This window comes from Vitis vinifera, chromosome 2, assembly GCF_030704535.1.
Source record: "Vitis vinifera cultivar Pinot Noir 40024 chromosome 2, ASM3070453v1".
NCBI lineage: Eukaryota > Viridiplantae > Streptophyta > Magnoliopsida > Vitales > Vitaceae > Vitis > Vitis vinifera.
In genome coordinates this window covers 2,538,919-2,563,243 of record NC_081806.1, presented here as the reverse complement: position 1 = coordinate 2,563,243, position 24,325 = coordinate 2,538,919, and the positions used below count along the sequence as shown (strand labels likewise).

Sequence of the window (24,325 nt, the reverse complement as noted above, 5' to 3'; positions counted from 1 at the left end):
AGGGACAGGGAGGGAGGGAGAGGTGATGGGGGGTGTTAGGTAAATTCATGAAAATGGACGTGTGGGATTGAAGTGAATTTGTGTATTGGGGAAGAGGGGGGGTGGGGGATCCCTGGCGATTTGAATAAATTTATTTTTATTTTTATTTTGGAAATTTGCGTGGTTAGTAAGATGGTTTTAACAATTATTAGCTGCAAAGTGAGGCGCTGACAACACAGCATCTGGTTTGTTTTATCATTTCTCTTTCTTCTCTCTCTTAATCATCATCATCCTCATAATCGTCATCCCCATCTCTCTCTCTCTCTCTCTCCTCTTTCACACACACACCCATCCTCTATCTCGCTATCTCTCTCTCTCTCCTTCTTTCTCTCAGTCATTTTTGCAGTGCAGTTGATGATGATGATGATTATGCTGTTCTTTCCGTCTTCTCTTGCCTCTTTACTGCTCTCCTTTTCTTAATTTTCTTTTTGAAAATAGAAAAACAAAAAGAAAATAGAAAAAATAAATAAATTAAAAGAATAAAAATCAAATTTATAAGCCAGCACTAACTCGTAGGAATACTCTTTCCAGGGCTTCCATCTTTCCAGTTGTCTGTCTTCTCTTTTTTCACCCTTAACATCCCCATCTTTCACCAATTCCCCCTCTCAACCTCCTTGCCCATATTCTACCATCTCATCCTAGCTACAATTCCCTCTTGTCTCTCTCTCTCTTACTCTCGCATCCATCAGCTACATCAGAGAGTGAGTGAGAGGGGAGGGAGTGGAGTGTGAAGAGGGCCGGGGGTTAACAGAATTTATTAGGGAAAGATCCCCCATGTCATGTTATGATCTGCACCATTCCCACTGCTACTATTGTTATTTTTAGTGTAAAAAGAAGGAAAAGAAGGAAAAAGCGGTAGCTAGGATAGAAGGTGGAAGCGCGAGGGCGAGGAGGAGGAGGGTTTTGGCTGACAAAGATGCAGCAAGGAGGGTCTCAATATGGAGTGTCATCGGAGATGACTCCCTTCGCTGCGACTACCACTACCACTAGTACAAGAACCCACGTCTTGGGAGGTGCCGACCAGCAGCAGCAGCAGCTGAAATTGGGGGATCCAACACTTGCAGTGGCAGAAGAGGCCTCCCCCATCAGCAGCCGTCCTCCAGCTCATTCGTCTGCTGGGAATTTCGATGAGTTCTTGCCAGTGGGCGGTGGATTGCCGGATGAGGATGCTCTCGCCGCCGGGGATGAAGGCGATCGAGGGGGCGTTGCAAGTGGCAACAGGTGGCCGCGTCAAGAGACTTTAGCCCTTCTCAAGATTAGGTCGGAGATGGATGTGGCTTTCCGTGACGCCACCCTCAAAGGCCCTCTCTGGGAAGATGTCTCCAGGTACCTTCCTCCTCCCGTACCTTTCCCCCACAATTAATTATTATTTTTGTTAAAAAAAATCATCTCTCCCCCTCCAAACAAAAACTCAAAAGCAAGATACTTGGCATTCGTCGCCAAGGAATTTGCTAAAAACTCAGCATGCAGATGCAGGCGAGATGATTATATAGTCCATTGAAAACCTTCAAGTTCTGCCAACACCCACTTTCTCAATTGCATTTTCCCTTTTTTGTATTGCTTTCATATTTTCATCACCTGCAAACAGTTCCCACCCAGATTCTGCCTCTATTCTATTTCTAAATTTGGCCATTCTCATCTCCCATTTGGCTTTTAATCTCTTCCCTTCTATTATTACTTTTTCTTTTTCTTATTCTGAAAGAAAGAAAATCACAGATCTATGTGTATGTGGTGGCGCACAATCAGAGAGCAAGAGAGAGGGAAAAAAAAAACATAAAAACGGAATCCTAGACAAGTAAAATTTCAGTACGGGTTGGGTGTCTTGGGTTTCAGTTCCGATCATCATTATTGTAATTATAAATAATAGTAGAATATGAGAGAGAGAGAGAAAAGGAGAGAGAAATGGAAGGCTTCTCACATTCCATAACGATCTGGACCCTCGTGGCTCGTACTACGGATTTTTAGACACTTTGTTCTCAGGTCTAACTGGTGGTGGACTTGCGATAGGCTCACTTGTATTCTTCTTCTTCTTCTTCTTCTTCTTCTTAAGATCTCTCCTTTTCTCTCTCTCTCTCTCTCTATCTCCCTCTGCACACTAACGCACATGGCTTCTATCTCTTTCCATCACGACTCACGAGTTTAGGCATCTTTTTTTTTTGTTCCTTCCTTTCTCTCTACCGATTCAGAATGGCCCAGATCCACTGCATGAGTTCCCTAGCCAATCCCCATGTGCCTCCTCCTCCACTATGTTTTTGTTTTTATTTTTAATTGAATTTTAAAAAATAAAAGGTAAAAAAAAGGCATTTAGTTTCATCGGAAAGCTGAAAATCCCGAGAGATATTTTTCTATCTTCCTCCTCCTCCCTATATTTTTCTTTTTATAAACAAAAAAGAGAGAGAGAGCCCCATCACCATGTCTCTCTCCTGCTTTATTTTCTTGGATCTAAAAGGATATAGATATTGGTATGGAAGTTGGGAGAGAGTGAAGAAAAGATTGAAGTATAGATCAGGTTTATAATTGATGATCTAAAATTAGATTTGGTGATGCTATGAGAAGAATTGAGAGTGGGAATGGTGGCATTGCAGGAAACTAGCAGAGCTGGGATACTCGAGAAGTGCCAAGAAGTGTAAGGAGAAGTTTGAAAACGTTCACAAATACTACAAAAGAACAAAGGAAGGGCGGGCTGGTAGGCAAGATGGAAAAAGCTACAGGTTTTTCAGTCAGCTTGAGGCTCTACACAGCACCGCTACCAGCAACGTGTCAGCTGCTCCGGCAACGCCTTTGACAGCCGTCATCGCCACCACCACCAATACTACTACTTTCCCGAATACAAACACAGTCTCACCTGCTACCAACTTGATTGTCGCTCCTATCTCTATCGGGATCGGCACCAGCAACCCTATGCCAGTTTCATCTGTTAGGATTCCCTCTGCAAGCCCTTCTACTATGGGTGCCTCCCCGATGTTTCCTCCTGATCTGAGCTCCGGAATGATTACCGCCCCTTCTGGATCCGCTGCCGCTACTGCCCCGGCTGCTGCACCGACACACACTGCTCTAGGGATCAGCTTCTCATCTAATACGTCTTCCTCTTCTTCTGGTTCGGATGATGACGAGCAGGAGGATGAAGATATATTGCAAGGGGAGCCGTCCAACGCAGATAGCAGTCGCTTCCTCCGTAAACGGAAAAGGGGTTCATCGAGAGGGAGTAGCAATAGCCGTCGGATGATGGATTTCTTCGAAAGTCTAATGAAACAGGTGATGGAGAAGCAGGAGGTGATGCAGCAAAGGTTTCTAGAGACCATAGAGAAGAGAGAACAAGACAGGATGATCAGAGAAGAGGCTTGGAAGAGACAGGAGATGGCCAGACTGTCCCGCGAGCATGATCTCATGGCGCAGGAGCGGGCTCTCTCTGCCTCTAGGGATGCGGCCATCATCGCTTTTCTACAGAAAATCACCGGTCAGACCATCCAATTACCACCGCCGGTAACCATTCCAGCAGTTCCGCCGCCAGCCCCACCGGCACCTGTCCCACCTCCAGCACCACCAACACAACACCATCACCACCATCAACCACAACCACAACCACAACAACAACAACAACACCAACATCATCATCATCATCATCAACAACAGCACCTTCACCATCACCACCAATCTCAAAGTACTCAAGTGGTGAGGCATCAACCACCCATTTCCTCAGAAGTAGTGATGGCTATACCAGAACAACAGGTACCACCCCAGGACATCAGTAGTGGTGGTGGGAGCTTAGAGTCGAGCTCATCGAGGTGGCCCAAAACGGAAGTTCTTGCATTAATAAACTTGAGGAGCGGACTGGACTCCAGGTACCAAGAGGCAGGACCAAAGGGTCCTCTTTGGGAAGAAATCTCAGCAGGAATGCAACAGATGGGGTACAAAAGGAGTGCCAAGAGATGCAAGGAAAAATGGGAGAATATCAATAAGTACTTCAAGAAGGTGAAGGAAAGCAACAAGAAACGCCCCGAGGATGCCAAGACTTGCCCTTACTTTCATCAACTAGATGCACTCTACAGGAAAAAGCTACTGGGAAGCACTAGTGGCAGTGGTGGCAGTGGTGGCAGTACTTATGTTAACCCCAATAGGCCAGAAGAGCAGCAGCAGCAGCAGCCGCCGCCTCAACATGAGAGCGCAAAATTGGATCCAATTCCAACTCCATATTCTCAGGATAGAGGTGATGTTCCAGCGATCATGCCACCACCAATAACCACCTCACAGGCTACTGAATCAGAAAACAAAAATGGAGGTAGCAGCGATGAACAAACAAACAATGGAGGTCTGCCAGGGAGCCTCTTTGGAGAAGGAAGCAGCACTCCTGGGGGAGGAGCTAAGAAGGTAAATTTGCTACTCTCATCTCTTAAAGAAATGAATGTTTCCATGAGAATATAGTCACTTATGTGATGCCCATAGAAGGGCTGATTCTTGATTTTGTATTGAAGCCAGAAGACATTGTGAAGGACCAACAAGGAAGACAACAGGTGATAGTGGACGATTATGACAATGTCGAGGAGCTTGACAGCGATAATCTGGATCAAGAGGAAGAGGGTGAAGATGATGATGAAGTTGAAGAATCAGAAGAAGAGAGGAAAATGGGTTTTAAGATAGAGTTCCAAAGGCAGAACGCGGGCTCCTCTAACGGGGGAGGAAACGGGACACCCTCCTTCCTGGCTGTGGTTCAATAGTCTCGGTGGCGGTTAGTTGGGTTCTTCGCCTGCAAATTGTACCATATATACCTATGTTCAGAAGATCAAGGAGATGCCTAACATCTGAGTTCCAAAGCCTGATAACCTTAATTCTTCATTATTCTTTATTTCCCCCCCCCTTTTTTTTTTCTTTTCTTAATTTTGTTGTGTAATCACCATGGTCGTTGTTATTCTTGTCATCGTCATCATCCGCCATCATGGTCATCTTCTCTCTGTGGAATAGCTTTATTAAGATGGCAGTGACATCCTATTTTATTGATTTGTTGGTGAATAAAGAGCCGTTTGAAGGTAAGACGGAAGGGATTGGATTAAGAAAAAAAAGGAAATAAGCTTTTGCCCAGAAGAAAGAAGCAGCAGTAGCAGCATCAGCATCAGCATCAGCATTAGCATTAGCAAAGGAGAGACAGAAGACAGATACAAACAAAGAATCCAAGATGATAAAAAAGCGAATGGAAGATTGCTGGTACTAGTTGATAAGAATTTGTTTAGCTTTCTTCCTTCGCTTTATTGATTTGAATGAATGAATGAAAAGCAACTGAGTTGTTCTTTTAGTTCATTATCTTTGAATGGTTCCAGCTGATGATCCATCTCTTTTTCTCTTATACGTTGTTTTCATCCTTCTTTCAAGTTGCCATTACTGGGGACTGGAGTGGGTTCTTTGTTATGTATGTTGTCAGTTCATTTTATTATTGTTTACAAAGTTTAAGCTTAATGGGCAGCAGAAGAGCAGTGGGGGGAGTCGAGTGGGGACAAAGGGGGGTGATGTGAACACGGTGAATTGAATTATTATAAAAAATTTCACATTTGATAAATTTTTGAATGACTGCGGTGGGTCTCTGTCTCTGCCTCCTGGGGCCTGCTCTCCACGTCACCATGATTCTGTCTTATCCTATCTTCCATAATCCAAGTTTTAGCTTCCAACTTTGTACATTAATGACCCATTATTGTCGGTATTTAAATTTTTTGCCCATGAAAAATTTTCACAAATGGATAATTGTGTTTAAAGGAGTATGTGGCCAATGCTGTTTCAGGCATATTATTACAGGGAATTAATTCCCATCTCCAGATCTCTTTGTGTACGTGATAGTATTGCACAGTATTGGGTCTCAACTGTGGATGGCCCCATCAAAATTTTAAACCTAAATCCAGCTTATGAAATTTACACACTTTCTTGAGTATTCTTACAAACTTATAACTTGAACTGCTCGTCTTTCAAAATGAAGCAACTTAGTGGAGTACAGGAGGTGGTTGTGGGTCTATAAATTCTCATTTCATTTCAATTAAAAAGGGAAAAGGGAGAAAGAGAGAAAGAGAGAAAGTTGTAAAATGTAAATAAAGAGATGGGGGTAGCAGACAACAATCCCACAATGGTTTTGGTGGTGGAGGTGGTGGTGGTGGTGGTGGGCATGTACCTGGGTTCAATTCATGGAGATGGATGAAACACAAGGGTACCCCACATCTCATGCACCCTACTAGGACTGGTTTGGGGTTCTCTCTCTCTCTCTCTCTCTCTCTCTCTCTGCCGTCCCGTATGCCTGAACATGTGAGGTATAAATGAAGTTGGGAATCTTACAGCAGTGGTCCAACTTCATGGAACAAAAAGGGAAACTAAGCACTTGTCCCTCCATGTTAATCACCCAAAGAAAGGGTACTGGGTTGTGAGTTTAGATTCATTATTAATCTGATTTACAAGCTAATAATAATAGTTATAGTAGTAATAATAATAAACAAAGGATGGAATGACAAATAAAATAAAAGAAAGAAAACTCCACCGCCAATGTAATAATGGCTTTGCATGTAGAAATGTGGGTTACGCAATACAAAAATGGATGCCCATTATTCCACTTACATCACCTTTGCCAACTAGCAATTGTGGGATGTGGCAATGTGTGGGTTTCGATCTCCCAACAATCCACTTACATGGATCTGCCCTACCATGTGCTTTCTACCTTATTTCCCTCCACTTGTTTTTCCCCTCCTCTCACCATTTCTTTATTACGCCTCTGCCATTTTTATTAGCTTTGATTCTTTATCTATATACATATATCTGCATGTAGCTGTACAGATATGTATTATATATTCTTGTACCCTGTGTCTTCTTCTCTCAAACTCTTATTAGCTTACCAATAAATAAATAGGTACAGCACATGGGGAGGAGTAGCTTGACAGGTCTTTGTGGTAGGGTTTGGACATCAATATTTAAGGACGGCCCCAGTAGCATTTTTGTGCAAAAAGGCAAGGGGACTGTTGAAAGATACCTTTCTCGAGATCTAACTTTCGCCTTGATACAAATATTTTCATTATTAGCCCCTTTAATAATTTTTTCTTCTTTGCACTTTTGGTATCCCTTTTTTTTTTCCTCCAACTTATAGCTTCATTTCTTGTAAATTTTTATTAGTAGACCCTTTAATAATTAGCTCTTACGTTAGATAAGATGTTACTTTCATACTCATTACGTTAATGAAACATCAAGTTGATGGGAACCAGCAGTTATTCTACTCATAAATTTGGCTGAAGTACCCATAAAAGGGTATTTGTTAAGTCAATTTGCATGTCCAATGTGTTCAATAATGCCCAGTTTTAACCTTCACTGGATGACGCCCAGTTTATTTCATACGCTAATGCATCCAATACAAGACAAAATACGGTAGCTGGAGCATTATGCCAAGGCCATATAGGCGCTGCAAGTATGTGGGGTCTTTGAGGGCATTATACTATATCTGTAGAGGTACTTGGTTTACTCTTTGTGATTCTTTTCAAAGACACCGCCATCTTAAGACTTGGAAGAAGGGAATACTGGCGCGTTCATATCATTGTATGTTTAAATGAACAGCTTAACAAGAAAGTTTCCGTTTCCTTGGGCTTCAACCAAGCCGACTGCAAGAGACCCAAAAAAGAAAAAAGAAAAATGAAGCCATTCCAAAATTGACATCCTGTGAGGCTGTAGAAAGATCAACAGTTATTATTGCGGACAGCCTAATTCAATTCCTGCTTGCTCTTACTTCTTTTCATTTTTGCTTTGAACCTAGACTTGACCATGAGTGTTTGTACTGTGTTTGCAAAGTTCCCAACTGCCATTAGAACCAAAAGGACCCCGCAAAATACCACCTGCCAAAAAAATCAGTTTCTTGCCATTAAACAGTGTTGAAGTATAAATGCAGCTACACAGGTTGATTGGTTTCTAGTAAAATGAAAGTAAGAAGACTTGCTGTTGGGACGTTATTTGTTTGTTTGGCCCTGGTGCCTAGGCTAGAGCCTGCGCGGTGCCCAGAGTGGCCTCCCTAGGATTCGAACTCGGGACCTTAACCCTAGCGCAGATGGTACCAGGAGGGCAACTGCCAGGGTTAAGGTCCCGAGTTCGAATCCTGGGGAGGCCACTCTGGGCGCCGCGCAGGCTCTAGCCTAGGCACCAGGGCCAAACAAACAAATGACGTCCCAACACTTGCCATAGAAAGTGAAGAAAGAAATCACATGTATTTGTTACCTGCCATTCAGAAACAACCCCGACGAATGCAGTCTTAAGCAGCAGTAGACCCACATATGCTTCAAAACCCTAAAACCAAGTTCCGAAGAACAAACATAAACATAGGTGAAATCAGGTCCTGTGGTATTACTTGAACAAAGGTTCTGCAAAACTTGAAAGTTTCATTTGAACTAATTTTAATACTATCCTCTGGACATGAAAATGTCTGCTTACAGCCTCACACTACAGAAGTGTATAAATAAGGAGGCAAATTACTATACTGCAAGCTAACAAAAACCTTTAGCACAATTTCCAAAAAGTATTTTTAAAAAGGATCATAGTTTCTTCAAATGAATCCAACAAACTCAGAACATGTTGATGTCTGATAGCACTACTTCAATACCTATATGGAACTGCTTCCTGTAAACTGCTAATTAATATTGTAACAACATGTGATAAAATCACGTAAAATATGTCATATATAATAGACGCACATTCATAATTGGGAGAAACGAAATCTTATGCTGTAAATATTTATTAATTGTCAAGATCTATTTTAAATCACCTGTAAAATGAAAAGTATGGGACACAACAGCCATAATTGACCATCTACCCCAGCTGTTTCTCCCCAAACAACATCCATTCTCTTTGCCTGAAAATAAAAATAAAAAGTAAATTGTAAACATGTTTGTCCAAGATTAGGGATTCTGGATCCTGAAAATCTCACACTCAGAGGGGAAAAAACATTGTTACAGCAAGCAAGGGCAGGTTCATAGATCAGTAGTTGAACTAGCATATGCATTATCTACCATGCAAGCCCCCGCACCCCCATCTCCCTTCCCACCCAAAAAATCAAGACAAAGAATAACCATGCCCAAAGAAGCCAAAAGAAGGCATGCATAAGCTTTTAAATGCATGATAATAATTGTGAAATGACACCTTTCCCAATGCAATGCGAGTATAAAGTCTCTGGCGTTGATATCTATTTTGTAGTAGCATAGCAACTCCTTGCATCATAGCCCATTGTAGGAAAAGTTGTACCCCTCTCTGCACAAGATTTAAATGGTCCTATCAAATAAATATAAAAAAATTTAATCAATTTATAATGGAAATGCAGTAACCTGCTTTTGTGCGCAGTTTGGTTGTCCCTTGATTTCCCATGTGAGACTAACGAGAGCCATAATCATAGCACAATAGTGATGGTATATCCACCTGCGAAAGCATATGGGATTTTTTGTAAGCTATGACAGATGATACTAATAAAACTAACCAAATATATGAAAGTTTAAACAGTATCATATTGTTGTCAGTTGGCCAAGACTTCAGCGATCATGAGAAATCAGTTTAAAAAATGGGGTTTCAGTTAGAAAGCAGGCACGCATTAGTGCTCAAACTTGCACGGTTGCAATTGGGCATTCAGATTAGAACTTTGCAATCATGAGAAGGCATCAGTCAAAGTAAGAATCTTAAAAAACATAATACTAATCTCTCCTACTGCAACAGCATCACTGATATGAATTCTATTCATCATTGCACATCCATTACACACCTCTTCCATGATGGGAGAACCAATGGAGCAAACTTAAGATGAACTATCCCACTTCTTTTGTGCTTATCCAATGCTACATACTTATGTTCCATGTATTCTCCAGTTTGCAAATGGGGGAGAAAATCAAATACTTGAAAGTGGGAAAAAGTTAGTCTCTTGGACCATCTCAAATTGTGTTTTCCAATTAATCTCATGATTTTGTGGAAATAAGTTAATGGTGAAACTCTAGCAAAATGAACATCAAGGATAAGCAAATAAAAACTGAAGAATCCAATTCTTGGTTTCCTGGTACAAACATTTGAATTGGAATTAAAAAGTCAATACATCCAAGGAAGAAAATGTTGATATTAATAGAAATATCAGTAGTTCGCATATCCCTTGCATCATTGCCTTTAACTTTGCCTTTGCACCAAAACAAACCACCACTGGTTGTTTCTTGCTACCAAATTCCCTCCCGAGAGGGTACAATACTTGGTAGTTGATCTTCTGTTTGTCATGAAGCCAACAAAGTCAACATTTGTATAAGCTTCTAATTTAAGCTCCCCACCTTTCTAAAACAAAAGGCCTTTCCTTGGAGTTCCTCTCAAGTATCTAACAATTCTGTAAGCAACTTCAAGATGTGGTTTAAGAAGAACATGTATGAACTGGCTCACCACACTCACAGCATTAGCTATATTTGGTCTTGTGTATAATAGGTAGATAAGCTTTCCAACCTCTCTTAGTGTCAATTTGTTTGCTACTAGTCATACCCATTTCTTGAAGGAGATCATAAGTGTATTTCTGTTAGGAAATAAAAATTCCATGCTGAGATCTGATCATTTCAATTCCTAGAAAGTATCTTAGACTTCCAAGGTCTTTGATTTCAAATTCTTCTTCTAGATAGACTTGTAGTCCTAACATGTCTTCATTGGCATTACCTGTCACAATAATATCATCTACATGCACAATTAGGGTAATAATTGTCCTAATTGAGAATAGTTTTATGAATAAGGTGTGGTCACCTTGACTTTAGTATACCTCCCAATCTATGACCAACCCGCTTGTGATTCCTTACCATTCGTAACCTAGCATTCATGATTCACCGAACATGTAAACCTCACCAATTAGTATAGATGGTTTAGTTGGCCAACCATAAAGAAGGAGCCTGACCACATCCTTTGAAATGGAATGCTTGTTTGCCATGCTTGGTGTGACCATTTCAGTCCATAAAGGAATTTTTTCAGTCTACATACCTTGTTTTTCTCTATTCTCTCTCCACATATCCCAATGGTATGTCCACATAAATCTCTTCTTCTAAATCCTTGTGAAGGATTGCATTCTTCACATCAAATTGATGTAGAAACCAGTCTTTGATGACAACCAAAGATAGAAGAATTCTATGGTATTCATCTTTGCCACTAGTGCAAACATCTTGTGATAATCCTTACCATAGGCTTGAGTGTAACCTTTCATGACAAGTCTTGCCTTGTATTTTTCAAATGATCCATCAGATTTTTATGTCACGTTGAAGATCCATTTGTAGCCCATGGGATGCTTTCCTTCTGAAAATCAATTATTTCCTAAGACTGATTTTTTTCCAATGTTATGATCTCCTCATTCATGGCATCTTTCCGTGTATTTGAGGTTAAGGCTTCTTGAATAGAGGTGGGAATTCACTGAGACAAAACTTGTGAGAGAAAGACTTGGTATAGAAGTGAAATTATCTACATAGACACAAAATGAGACAAGGGATGTCGAGTGCAAGCTCAAACCACTTTTCCAAGAGCAATGGGCAAATGAAAATTACTATGAGAGTGGATTTTTGAAGTATAAGTTAGACTTAGATCATTATTTTCATTACCCTTTTCAAGGTTGACAATTGAAGTTGAAGTGATAATAGATTTTTTCTTCCTGGAGTACACATTGATATTGAAATCTTAGGTCTCTTCGCCATGGTTTCATTATTTGTGAGAGGATTGGGAGAAGTTTCAACAGGATTTTCAGAAGTTATATTTGGGGAAACACTGTATAATTGACTATAAGAAATATTACTAGAGTTATCTCTCAGTTTTGGGTCAACAATTATTCTATTCCTATCATCTTTATTTATATCGATGCTATTAGACGTTGTATCATTCTTTTCAGTCTCAATGTCCTCTTTTTCCTTCTTCGACTCTTCTTCCACAGCCTATCCCACCTATCTTCCAAGCCTAAGATATTCTTCCTCTGAAAACAAGCGCTATTAAAGTATGATCGGTTCTGTACAAAAGTCACATCCATAATGACATAATGCTTCCTCATATGAGGGCGATACTACTTGTAGCCCTTCTTTGAGAAGAAGTATCCTAAGAACACACACTTCACAACTCTAGGATCCAACTTTCCATATAAGTGTTTAAGGATATGAACATAAGATACACACTTAAAGGCCTTTGGTGGCAAGGCACCAACTCCTTCAAAGTTGGGAAATAGCATCATGAGTTTCTTCACTGGTGCTTGGTTTTCTAGAATTTTGGTCAGCATTCTATTGATAAGTTATGCGGTTGTCAGTATAGCATCACCCTAGTAATGTTTTGATACTTTCATTTGGAATAAAGAGCATGAGCCACCTCTAGAAGATGTCTATTTTTTCTTTCAGCCACCCTATTTTGTTGTGGGGTATCAACGCATGTTGACTAATGTACAATACCTTCATTGTTCAAGTAATTCATCAATTCTTGATTGGTAATATTCCTTGTCATTATCAAATTTTAGGGTAGAATTTTGGTTCCAAATTGAGTGTTGACAAAGTTGCGAAATACAGAGAAGATTGAGGACACTTCAGAATGGGATTTCATGAGATAAACCCAAGTGGTCTTGGCATAGTCATCTATACAAACCAACGAGTGCTTGAAATATTGATAACACGAGATGGGCTCCAAACATCAGAATGAATTAAACTAAATAGAGAAACAAATTGAATTTATTTTATTGGAAAGCTCTCACAATGATGTTTAGCAAGATTACATGACTCACAATGGAAATTGCTAACATCTATTTTCTCAAACAAGGAAGGAAACAATTTTTTTAACAAAGGGAATGAGGGATATTCTAAAAAATCATGCCAAAGAAAGAATATGGTCCAAATTGGTTTTGTGGGTTGAAACCAAGCATTGAGACTCTTCTTCTCCACTTCTCCAATTGGTCTCCAAGTACTAAAGTTCATCTTCTAGCTTATCATGTCCAATCGTCTTCCCCAAACGATCTTGAAAATAACAATCAGCAGGAGCGAACTCAATAAAACAATTCAAATCTTTTATCATTTTCCTAATAGACAAGATATTGGAAATTAAATTTAGGACATGAAGGCCAAAGTGTAAGTTTAAGGTGGGTGAGATGCATACATATCCTTAACCAGTAGATGAGGAGAATGATCCATCAACTACCCTGATTTTTTGTTTTTTTGAATAAGGTACGTAACTAGAAAAAAATTTAGGCATACTAGTCATATGGTCTGAAGCATTTGAATCAATGATCCAAGTGTTGGGAGTTATTTTGGAAAGGAATTGAAGTCTTTGCACCCACAAAACAAGAACTAGAATTCAAAGATGAGTTTGTATTGAAATTCTTCTACTGGTTTAGCAACTGTTTCAACCTCTCAAAATTAGTCTTTGTACCCACAAAAGAAGTTTTCTTCCAAAGGCCATAGTCCAAGTACCAAATACTAGAAAGTGTTGCTTTTCCATCTAAGCAAAAGTATCCATAGATAGGGTGGAGGCGGAGTAACAATGCACTCTCAGAGATTTCCATTTCTCACCAAAACTTGGAGCTATGGTAGGTAAAGTTTTCATTTTGAATAAGATCCTAAAATAATTGTCAAAATAAATGGTACTATTCCTTTCTAGAACTATTATTCTTGATTATCATGATATATATAACCTCTCTAGACAAGTTAAATCAAATTGCAACTTGCTTAGCTAAAACAAACCACCAAAACGTATATAAATAATGCCAAATTTTCCTCAAAATAAAAAAAAAAAAAAAAAAATATATATATATATATATATATATATATATATATATATATATATATATATATAATAGCAAATTTAGCAAAATAATTAAAAGAGCTATGAAAATATGTGAAAACAAACCACCCCAACCCCAACCCCAACCCCTCTCCTCAACCACCAAAAAAATAAAAAAAATAAATATTAAGACTTTGGAAGCCTTGGATAATTTTTTTTATTTAAAGAGCAAATATTTAGGCTCCATGCTCAATATATCATCAACTGTTAGAGAATGAGATACATTGTAAGCCTAAATCCTAACAGTTTAAACTATTAGAAAAATTGGTAACTCAATATGATATTAGAGTTCTAGTTAACTTGAGGTCTTAAGTTTGAATCCTATGAATTGTCTGCCTATCTCCGTGTGTGAGTTGGGGACACACATGAAGAGGGTATTAGAGCATAATACATATTTTGAGCCTTAAGCTTTTAGGAAAGTTGGTAACTCAACATGATGCATACATCTATGAGCATATATTAAAAGCAACATGAGGGGCAAACCTTGGTGCATTGGAAGTAAACATGAAACACCAAAAATGAAATAAGAGAGAATGATCCCAAAACTACAGCCAAAACAAACAACACATTGTACCAATGAAAGCTAGAAAAGACAAACTCCCTTCCACAAGCAAATCTCAAGATCATGGAGACAAAGATTTACATGTAACTCTAGTTACAACCTTCAAAAAGTTCTCTCATTATGTTATCATTAAAAAAAATAAAAATAAAAATAAAAATAATAATAATAAAAAAAAAAACAAGGTTATCTCATTATGTTCCTCATGCACTAAATGTCTTCCAAACTTTGCCTTCTCCTCCTCTCTATAACTACCTTGCTACCCTGTAAAAGGCTCCTTATGAGAAAAAGGTAGCACTCATAATATTTCAAAGATGGACAACAATAACAACCATAACCTTCAAGCCATCAAACAAAGGAGAAGTGGAGTGTTATTTTCCAATCAAACATTGTGTTACATAAGCAACACCAATTAACAAGATTGTTCTCCTTATTGATTGGTCAATGATGAGAATCTTTCCAAAACAGTTTCTTTTTGCTGGGTGGGGGGGCTGAGAGAACCAGCCTAGGCACAGGGAGCCCACAACATCAAGGATGGAAATGAGTGGGGAAGATCTCCGATGAAGTGCCATGTAAAATGATTTAAATGAAAACAAACCTTTTCAGCACTTCCAAGCTAAAGCATCTTCTTAATTCATTCTGATAATACATCCATGGATACAAAAAAGTTGAAACTTTGCATCTGCTCAAACTCCCAAACAGAGAACCAATCAAACTTCCTCCACATAACCTACAATAAGAGCTTTTCAGGCCAACTACCAACACAAAGAAATCCAAGAAATGATCCCTTGAAGCACTCTCCTCACACCAGATGTCACACCAGAGTCTGTGTTGAGACAGTTGTCACATAAAAACAAGTCTAATCAGGGAAAACATCCCAACACTTCTTTTATAACTTTCTAGATCCTTGAGCCCCATCACCCCCTACCCTCTTTGCAACACCAACCCCCTCATTCCCCAAACTTATCCACCACACCTTTCCTTCAAATCCAATGTCACCATGGATCCTCAACACAACTTCCCTAACAAGGCTTCATTTGGAAAATTTCTGATTCCCAAACCTATCTCCTTTTTAGGCGTGTATATGTCTACCCACTTAACTAGATAACACTTCCTTAGCAAAGCAAACATGCTCAAGATCAACAGAGGAAGGCACAATGAGACATTTTTTTTTTTAATCAGTAAATGACATTAGTATTGAAAAAAGCCAAAAAGGACCCACCAAAGTACACACAATGTATACAATAGCTACCAAAAAGCACCAAAAAAAAGGAAGAGAAAACAAAAAATTGCTCCCTCCCTCAAGCCAACCCCAACCAATCAATGAAATCAACTATGAATATCAATCTTTCACTGATAAACAGTTTGGTCCATGTTAACAAGTTATACAAAAACAAAAATTTCAGCATTTGGACAAAGAGTTCCATATTCTCAAAAGATCTTCCATTTCTCTCTTTCCAAATTGTCTAGAAAAGGCATAAGGGAGTTGCCTTCCAGACTTTCTGCCACTTTCTTTCAACAAAGGAACCATGTCAACCTAACAGAATCTCTCTAACAGTGAACCGCATCACCCAATAAACTTTGAAAAGAGAGAACAATAGCTCTCACAATACTCTCGCCTTATCATAATGCAAAAGGATGTGGTCAATTAACTCCTCATGTGCTTGACATAGGAAACAACAATTGGCCAAAGACCACCCCCTCCTTTGAAGCTAGTCAAGAGTCAAAACTTTCCCCCAAGTTGCCTCCCACGCAAAAAGCTCACCTTAGGTGGAACCCACGCATTCCACACAACACTAGTTGGGAACTACACTACACTTCCTACCTCTAGGCTAGCATAAAGTGATTTAATAGAGAAGGTTCCACTCTTTGTTTCCACCCAAGACCTTATCACATTCCTCTCTACCCTCAACTACCACCTTATCTTGAAGTCTTGCCAAAAAGCACTCCACAATAACAATCTCCCAATCACTTAAAGGCATCGGGAAGTTAGGATTCCAAACACCCCTCTCATTAGAATGCTGCCACAATGAGACATGAAAAAACCGACGATCCAGGGAGGGCCATTTTAATGAAAGTGACTCTTTCTACCAAGATAAATATTGCCTTGAGACATTCCATCATCAGATCTCAAACATCTTTAGACTTGAAAAAAACAAACAAATCTTATCCTAAAAGCCTTCTTGAGCAGCAATGTCACAAAGGTTTGGTTAAAGTTATTCAGTTGTTTATTTAATAAATCTGCACAAAGAAGAAGAAGAAGAAGAAGAAGAAGAAGAAAAGTAGTTAAATAAATAATTGTAAATAACAAATTCACACTTTAATTCTAAATGGCAATACATTTAAAATTATCCATTCACTCATTTTCTTATTCTGCTTTCCCTCAGACCACTTCCCCATGTAAATCCATTTTTGTTTCCCAATAGTATTTAATTTTTTTACTCTGGTTCCTCCTACAAATTATCCAATCTCTCTTTCCATTTCACATATTAGTTTCCTATGCAAAGTGAAATTCTTATCTTTTTGTCTTTTTTTTTTTGGATAAAGATTTCCTGTCCCCTTTTTTGGATACCCTCTCTGTAGACCTTGTTCTTTAATAATGAAAAATTAATGGAATACCATGTGTCTAAAACAAGAGAGCCATCTATACCTAGGCCATTGATATCATGGAGGGTAATAGGCGAATGTTCTTAAATAATGATAAATTTACAACTGACTAGGAGGTCAAAATATTGTTTAAATTTATAGGGAAGGAGATTTTAGGTTCTCTGGACCTTTCAAATATGGCTTCTTTGTGCAGGTGGCGTCGTAGGCAAAGATTTGATAATTGAACAGCTCACAAGGATAGGGAGAGTTCTCACTAACAGACTAACAGATGTTTATCATGTAAGATAGCATCTAACTTTAGGTTTCTGCTTTCACCTAGGCCCGGAGTCATTATTTAAATCTGCACTTTGATAATTCTTAGCTACAGATTCAATGTTGAAGGGATAGTAATCAAGCTAAATCCTTAGTATCATAATGGTCAAACACTTCCACGAACATGGACAAAAGTAGAAGAAACATGTCCCCTAAGCAGATTAATAAATAACAGTCAATAAGTATAGAAAACAGTAAGTTAAGCACTCAACAAAATTCAACGGCACAAGATCACATGTAATTACCATGGACGAATATCACTTCCATTCACTCTTAAGATGTTCTCTCGCAAAGCTAAACCTGTGTAAAGGAACAACAGCCATGCCTGCCAAAGCAAACACTCAACATTCAATTCACACGAGTTTTGAACACATAATTGGGTTGCGAGATCTAATAGGGGATACCTGGTACAGCTGAACTGGAAACGTTGGCAAGCAACCATCCCATATCCAAGATCTTAGAATAAGTAGTGTTGATGGAAAAAGAAGAAACAGCAAGGCAGTTCTATCCTGATTGAAAGAGATACTATCGTGACTGAGAGTTCAATAACTTATTTCACTTCATAACAATCTTTCAAGCACACAGAAAAAGCATAAAAGTAATAAAATAGAAGTTCAACAGAAAATGCATAAAAGTTATAAAACAGAAGTTCAATAGTAATCAACCAACAGGAGAAACATCCCAAGATTCACCTTTGAAGAGGAAGAAAAAGAAGAAGCATTATTTTTTTTTTTTTGATAGGAAACCACGTGTGAATATATCGATAGAAAAAGAAGTACAAAAGGAGGATGAGGAATCCTCCCGCCAAAAGTAAAACTAAACAACACAAAAAAATAACAATACACTAGACCGTCCCATTGGAACTACACACTGCTAGCCAATCAAGTTGTAATACGTTAAGAGGGATGCCCTTAAAACCCGCGGAACAAAAAGCCCAAAAGGAAGCAAGGAAATGAATGGAGTCCCAAAGATTCTCTGAATTCCTAGCTTTGTCTTCAAATATCCTAGCATTTCTTTCCCGCCACACAACTCAAATTAAAGCTATGCACGCGTTTTGCCACAGAACTACCCCTCTCTTGGACTTGCCAAAACCTTTATAATTGATGAACATCATGTCTAAAATGCTTTTTGGAGGAACTCAATCCATCTTGGCTAGCTGAAAAAGTCTGTGCCACAACCCTAATGTCACAGAACAATGAAGGAAAAGATGATCTATTGATTCTCCTTACTCCATACACAACTTACAAATGTTAGGACTAAGAGCTTTATGGGGTCTCCTCAATTGTAGCAACTCATTGGTATTTACCTTCTTGTGTGCCACAAACCAGACAAAGGCCTTAACTTTGAAAGAGACTTGAGATTTCCATACAAACTTAGTGGGGAAAAATGGAGATGAATCAGGCATTTGGGACAAGGTTGTAAAGAAAGACTTGACTGTAAACAATCCTGAAGACAATAAGGACCAAGATCTCGCGTCTGAAGTGGAAGTGGATAAATTCATACAATCAAGAGAGTGCATGAAGCTTTCTAGATTTTTTATCTTAGAATCGATTAGATTACAACGGAAATTAAAGTTCCATGAGAAAGGGCGAATCGAACCGAGAATTGAAGATATAGGAATATTTTTATCCATTACTACTCTAAATAGTCTTGGATATTGGTCTTTAAAGATCTGGTACCCCCACCACAAATCTTCCCAAAAGCGAATTCTTTCCCCATCTCCTACGATAAACAGAGTATACTTAAAAAAATCCTGAAAGACTTGTGCAATGGCCTTCCAAAGACAGCGATGTGACCATCTAACTAGAGTATTGGCATCCCAACCATTTGAGTGTGTCCCGTAGATGCTAAGAATGACCTGATGCCATAGAGTTGTACTCTCCCTAGGAAACCTCTACAACCATTTCCCTAAAAGAACACGATTCCTTATAGAATCTTCCCAATCCCCAAACCCCCTTTTACCCTCGGCTTGCACACTGCATCCCACCTAACAAGATGATCTCTTTTGCCTTCCCTAACCCCTGACCAAAGAAAGTCCCTTTGCATCCTCTTGACTTTTGCAGCCATTGAAGCTGGAATCTTAAACAGAGAAAGGAAGTAGCTAGGGATATGGGAAAGGAAAAAGTGTAGGAGAGTTATCATACCACCTAAAGATAAGTAAGCCTTTTGTCATCTGTCTAATCTCCTAGAGATTCTCTCAATCACTGGATCCCAGAATCCACAAGCAGTTGGATTCCCTCCCAAAAAAAGACCCAGATAAAGTATAGGCCAATCTGAAGCCTTGCAGTCAAGCATCAAGGCTAACCTAGAGAGATGATTCTGATCAAGGTTGATGCCAAAAAGATTACTCTTGTCAAGATTGACCTTAAGCCCAGAAATTTGACCAAACACTAACAACAAACTCTTAAAAGTTTGCAGTTCTTCCTCACTAGAGTTAGCAAAGAGGATGGTATCGTCTGCGAATTGCAGATGGGACACCTTACATCTATCTACCCTGAAGCCCTCCAACAAACTTCTTTCCTCAGCTTTCAACAACATTCTACTCAACACATCTGCAACAATAGTGAACAGGAAATGGGATAAAGGGTCACCTGTTTTAAACCTCTAGATGCCTTGACCCACCCTTTAGCATTACCATTCACTAGAATAGCATAAGAGACCGACGACAGACAACCTCTCATCCAACTCCTCCATTTTGAACTACATCCCTTCTTCTCCAACACATGATCCAAAAAATCCCATTTCACATGGTCATAAGCCATTTCAAAGTCTATCTTGAATACAACTCCCTCCTCCCCTAATCGCCTTTTCTCGTCCACAATCTCATTGGCTATAAGAACTGCATCCAGAATTTGTCTCCCTTGAACAAAAACACCTTGAGTGGAGTGGATGGTCTCATGTAGTACTTCTCTTAGACACCTTGACAAGAGTTTTGTTATTACCTTATAGAGACAAGTGATCAAACTGATAGGTCTAAAATCCGAAATCTTCTTTGACTGACTCTTTTTGGGCAAAAGAACTATGAAGGAGGCATTGGTGTTTTGATTAATAATCCCGCTATTGTGAAACTCTGCAAACACCCTCACTAAGTTTTCCTTGATCACATCCCAACAATCCTGAAACACTGCTATGGTGAAACCATCAGGCCCCGACGCCTTATCCCTATCTAACTGAAAGAAGACATTAAAGATCTCTTTTTCGGCGAAAGGGGAATCCAGCTTAGAAGCACTCTTTTCTGATATAGGGGACCAATCAATACCTTCTACTCTCCAAGACTCACCAAGAGGACTCGAGTAGAGCTTTTTGAAATAAAGTAATATCTCTTCTATGATGCTCTCAGAATTATCCAACACCAAACCTCTTTCATTCTCCAAGAATTCGATGAAATTCCTGTATCGTCTCCCATTAGCCACTTTGTGAAACAACTTTGAGTTGCAATCCCCGTCCTTAACCCATTTTACCTTAGCTTTTTGTCTCCAATGAATTTCTTCCCTCAAAATTATTTCCTCTAACTCCCTTTTCTTACAACTCTTTGAGTAGCAAGATCAGAAAAGAGAACCCCTTCTTGTTCATTGGCATCAATGTTAGCTATTTCATCCAAGATGGTTTTTTCCCTTTCCTTAAGCATTCCAAAAGTATTCTTATTCCAATATTTCAATTTTGCCTTAACAAATTGTAACTTCCTCATGAACTTGTGACCTTCCTAACCATTTTCTACAAATTCTCTCCACCAACTGCTAAAGCACTATTTGAAACTATGATGTTGCAACCACATATTCTCGAACCTAAAAGGTGTTGGGCCCCACTTGAATGGATTGGTATCCAAGACAATAGGCCAATGATCCGATGTCCATCTAAGAAGAACTTCTTGAAGGCTTTGACCAAGTAAAAGAGGCATTCCGTAATGGGGGATCATGTAATTCACATTCTCTTATAAAACCATCAAAATCCCTCATGCTGGAAGTGAATCCAGATCCACCCAGTTTTTCTGATCTTCTCCTTATAACATTGAAGTAACCTCCCACACACCATGAAGGAAAAGTAAGGCCAAAAGGTCTAACAGCTCCACCCAAAAATCCTTCCTAATTGAGGGGTTGTTTGGCCCATAAACTGCGGACAACCACAATGGTTTGCTTCCATCTAACACGAATTTGACTGAGACAGAAAAAGATCATATTACCACCTCCTCACTGCTCATTTTCTTTGAGTCTCAAATGATCAAAATCCCTCCTGAAGCCCCGCACACCGGGAGAATAGCCCACTCCTTATTCCTAACTGACCAGACACTACCTACAACCTTCTGTCGCACACCTCTATTTTTGATTCCTGAAACATCACTACATCGGGATTCTAAAGTCGCAAAAAATCCTTAACCACCCTCCTCTTTTTCCCAGATCCCAACCCCCTTATATTCCAGCTTATGATCTTCATAAAAACACCTCACTGTCCCTGTACCTCCAAACCAACGCCAACAAAGCTCAAATGTCTGTGGCAATTCTGTTCTTTTGTCTTGAATACACCTTAATATCCAAGGAGCTTAAGACCTCACAAACTTTAGCCATTTTACTGGGGGGAAGACCTTCTATTTGGAACCCACTCATCTGGGAGAACTCTGAGTCTCCCTGGCTAACTGCACCCAGAATAGGGGCCCCATGAGGCGAGCTGGGATTGGTCTTATCAAACTTAAAGCTCTCAGACAAAAGATTCAATCTAGCCAGCTGGGACACCGCATCAACATGGTTAGGATTGCCAACATACCCAAGATGATAATCCCCAACGCCATTTTTTTTTTAACAAATTTCAGTTAACACTCGGTTTTTCCTAGGAAACTGGGAATGAAAGGCTGAAATGGAGAGATCGGGAATAGAAGGACTTTGGTATGGAGGAGCCATGCCAGAGTACCATGTGGATGCTTTAACTTGAAATCCCTTCTATCAAAGTCTAAGACCACCCTTAACATGAAGACCAGGATAATTCAGAGATATATTGCCAATGATATTAGCCAGAATCAATCTAACTAAGACGAAAACCAGAGACCTGATACGAGATTCTGTAAAAATATTGCAGTTATATGAAGGTGAGTTGACAGAACAGTTACAAAATAAACCAAAATACATAAAACATCTGTCTCATCCATTTGGAAAAGAAGTTTCTTGCATCACTACTGAAAGAATGTTTCATCAATAGTTGATATGATTTCTCTGGGATTAGTCACTAGCTGTACATGACCATTTTCCCAATAAAAATGTTCAGTATGATAAGTTCCAACCATAATCCTCGAAAATAAGTTAGTCATGCAGAAAAGGCACGTTTCCCTTCTTGCCACCATGGTGGTTCTGATCTTACCCTCCATGAAAGGGTGCGATGCCTTAACATCTCACAATAAGTCAGTGATCCATAATTTGAACATGCTAATAGGGGGCTGAAGGGGCCATCGAATACAAGTACCAAAGTAACGGACAGATTGGACTGAAATGGAAGAGCCAAAAACAACGTAATAAACATTTGAGGGGAACTGAGAAGAAGCATTAAGGAAGGAGAAGCGTACTCTGTAACTGTTGTACTCCTCTTTAACTTTCAACTGAACGTCCTTCCTAGTGGCATGCACATTTATAGGACCCAGAAACATTCTCAGAAACCCACCTGTGCATCACATCATACAAACAATGATAACAATAAATACAACGGAAACAAACAGAATACGAGACACTTCCCATAAGAAAATCAAGAGAATTAATAGATCTATCAGATCAAACAAATCACCCTGCGCATTGCCAGGAAGAAAAGAAGACGCATCCCCATCAACCAGGATACATCTGGCTCTCTGTAAATCTTCGTCGAGCTGTAGAAAACCCAAATAATCTCAGCAAACAATACACACAATGGATCCAATTTTCAAGCAAAATCAGAGAGACAAAAGAAAGGGGCGACCTTGTCGGCCAACTTGGGATCCAAAATTTTATTTCGGTGAAGAGAATCAATCAAGGAACGGAGTCTGTGGATGTTGGAATCAAGGGAAAGAGCACTCTTGCGGAGAGCTTGTTCTTCGACGGAGGTTCTGGAGATGTGAGAGGAAGCAGCATCCTGCAATTCCTTGGCCTGCTCCACTACTCCACTTACCTGTTCGTCGATATTCCCAGCCGATTGCTCTAACGTCGCACTATCCCCCATCTCTCCCAGCTTCAGCCGATTGATTGCTTGATCGAATTGACTGAACGAAGAAGCAGAACCACTACTACCACTACCACTACCACCGCCACCACCACGAAAACTAAAAGCAAATAGCGTCAATCGTCATCTCTCTCTATCACCACTCCACCTGTGGTCTCCGCACCATGTTTTTTCGGTAACATAACCTGGGCCTGGCCTCTGGCTATCAGCAGACGAGGTGCACCATATCAATAATAACATTCATAAATATGCCAAATCAGAGGCCCAAACCTACCCGCATTTATCACATCACCCTCTTTTTTTTTTCAATACGCCCCAATAATATCCAATTCCCATCCCACTGCTTCCCTATAACGCAACCTTTTGGATTCGGTCACACTGGCCCTAATAATCCTATGCCCCATTTGCTTCTCCAATTTGATCACCAAAAGCCCTTTGGCCGAGTCAACTGTGGGCGGTAGGTGCCAGATGTTTAGTGTGGGGATTTTAGTTGGGCTTATGGTGGGATGGGTGTACCATCCTGGAGTGTTTGAGATTCCATAAATAGCATCTTACTGCTCCGTACTATCTTATTTTTAAAACATTTTTTTATATGATTTATCTATATTTTAATTTATTTTTTATATTAATGTAAGAATGATAATAAGACAAATTTTTTCGAATCCGTCTTATTTCACCCTTAATATAATAAGTTTGAAATTTAAATAAACAAGTTTAAGTATTACTTACCTCATTCCATATTATTTATTTTATTTAATTTTTTTAATGAGATAATGATAAAAGTTATTTTGAATAAATAAGATAAGAGTGTGACTCGTTCGAATCGAATTTTTATATTTAGAT

General features: G+C 39.4%; 2 protein-coding genes across 4 annotated transcripts; one reads left to right on the top strand and one right to left on the bottom strand.

Moving 5' to 3' along the window:
• Window positions 1-5,331, top strand: LOC100247896 (trihelix transcription factor GTL1). 3 transcript variants are annotated; one of them, XM_010662203.3, is made up of 3 exons: window positions 1-1,365; window positions 2,625-4,407; window positions 4,516-5,331. In XM_010662203.3, exons 1-3 carry the CDS (start codon window positions 956-958, stop codon window positions 4,525-4,527), a joined length of 2,205 nt encoding a protein of 734 aa, XP_010660505.1. In that variant the 5' UTR covers window positions 1-955; the 3' UTR covers window positions 4,528-5,331. The 3 variants fall into 3 exon arrangements, with proteins under 3 accessions (XP_010660505.1, XP_010660501.1, XP_010660510.1); XM_010662199.3 differs by having other exon boundaries at window positions 4,512-5,331; XM_010662208.3 differs by having other exon boundaries at window positions 4,483-5,331.
• A 2,230-nt stretch (window positions 5,332-7,561) lies between these two features.
• Window positions 7,562-23,994, bottom strand: LOC100259865 (uncharacterized). The gene is made up of 10 exons (XM_010662192.3): window positions 23,243-23,994; window positions 23,075-23,153; window positions 22,860-22,954; window positions 17,716-17,820; window positions 17,557-17,636; window positions 9,360-9,450; window positions 9,178-9,285; window positions 8,804-8,890; window positions 8,260-8,328; window positions 7,562-7,883 (listed from the first exon to the last, which is right to left on the bottom strand). Exons 1-10 carry the CDS (start codon window positions 23,480-23,482, stop codon window positions 7,752-7,754), a joined length of 1,086 nt encoding a protein of 361 aa, XP_010660494.1. The 5' UTR covers window positions 23,483-23,994; the 3' UTR covers window positions 7,562-7,751.
• Between the last annotated feature and the right edge of the window lie 331 nt (window positions 23,995-24,325).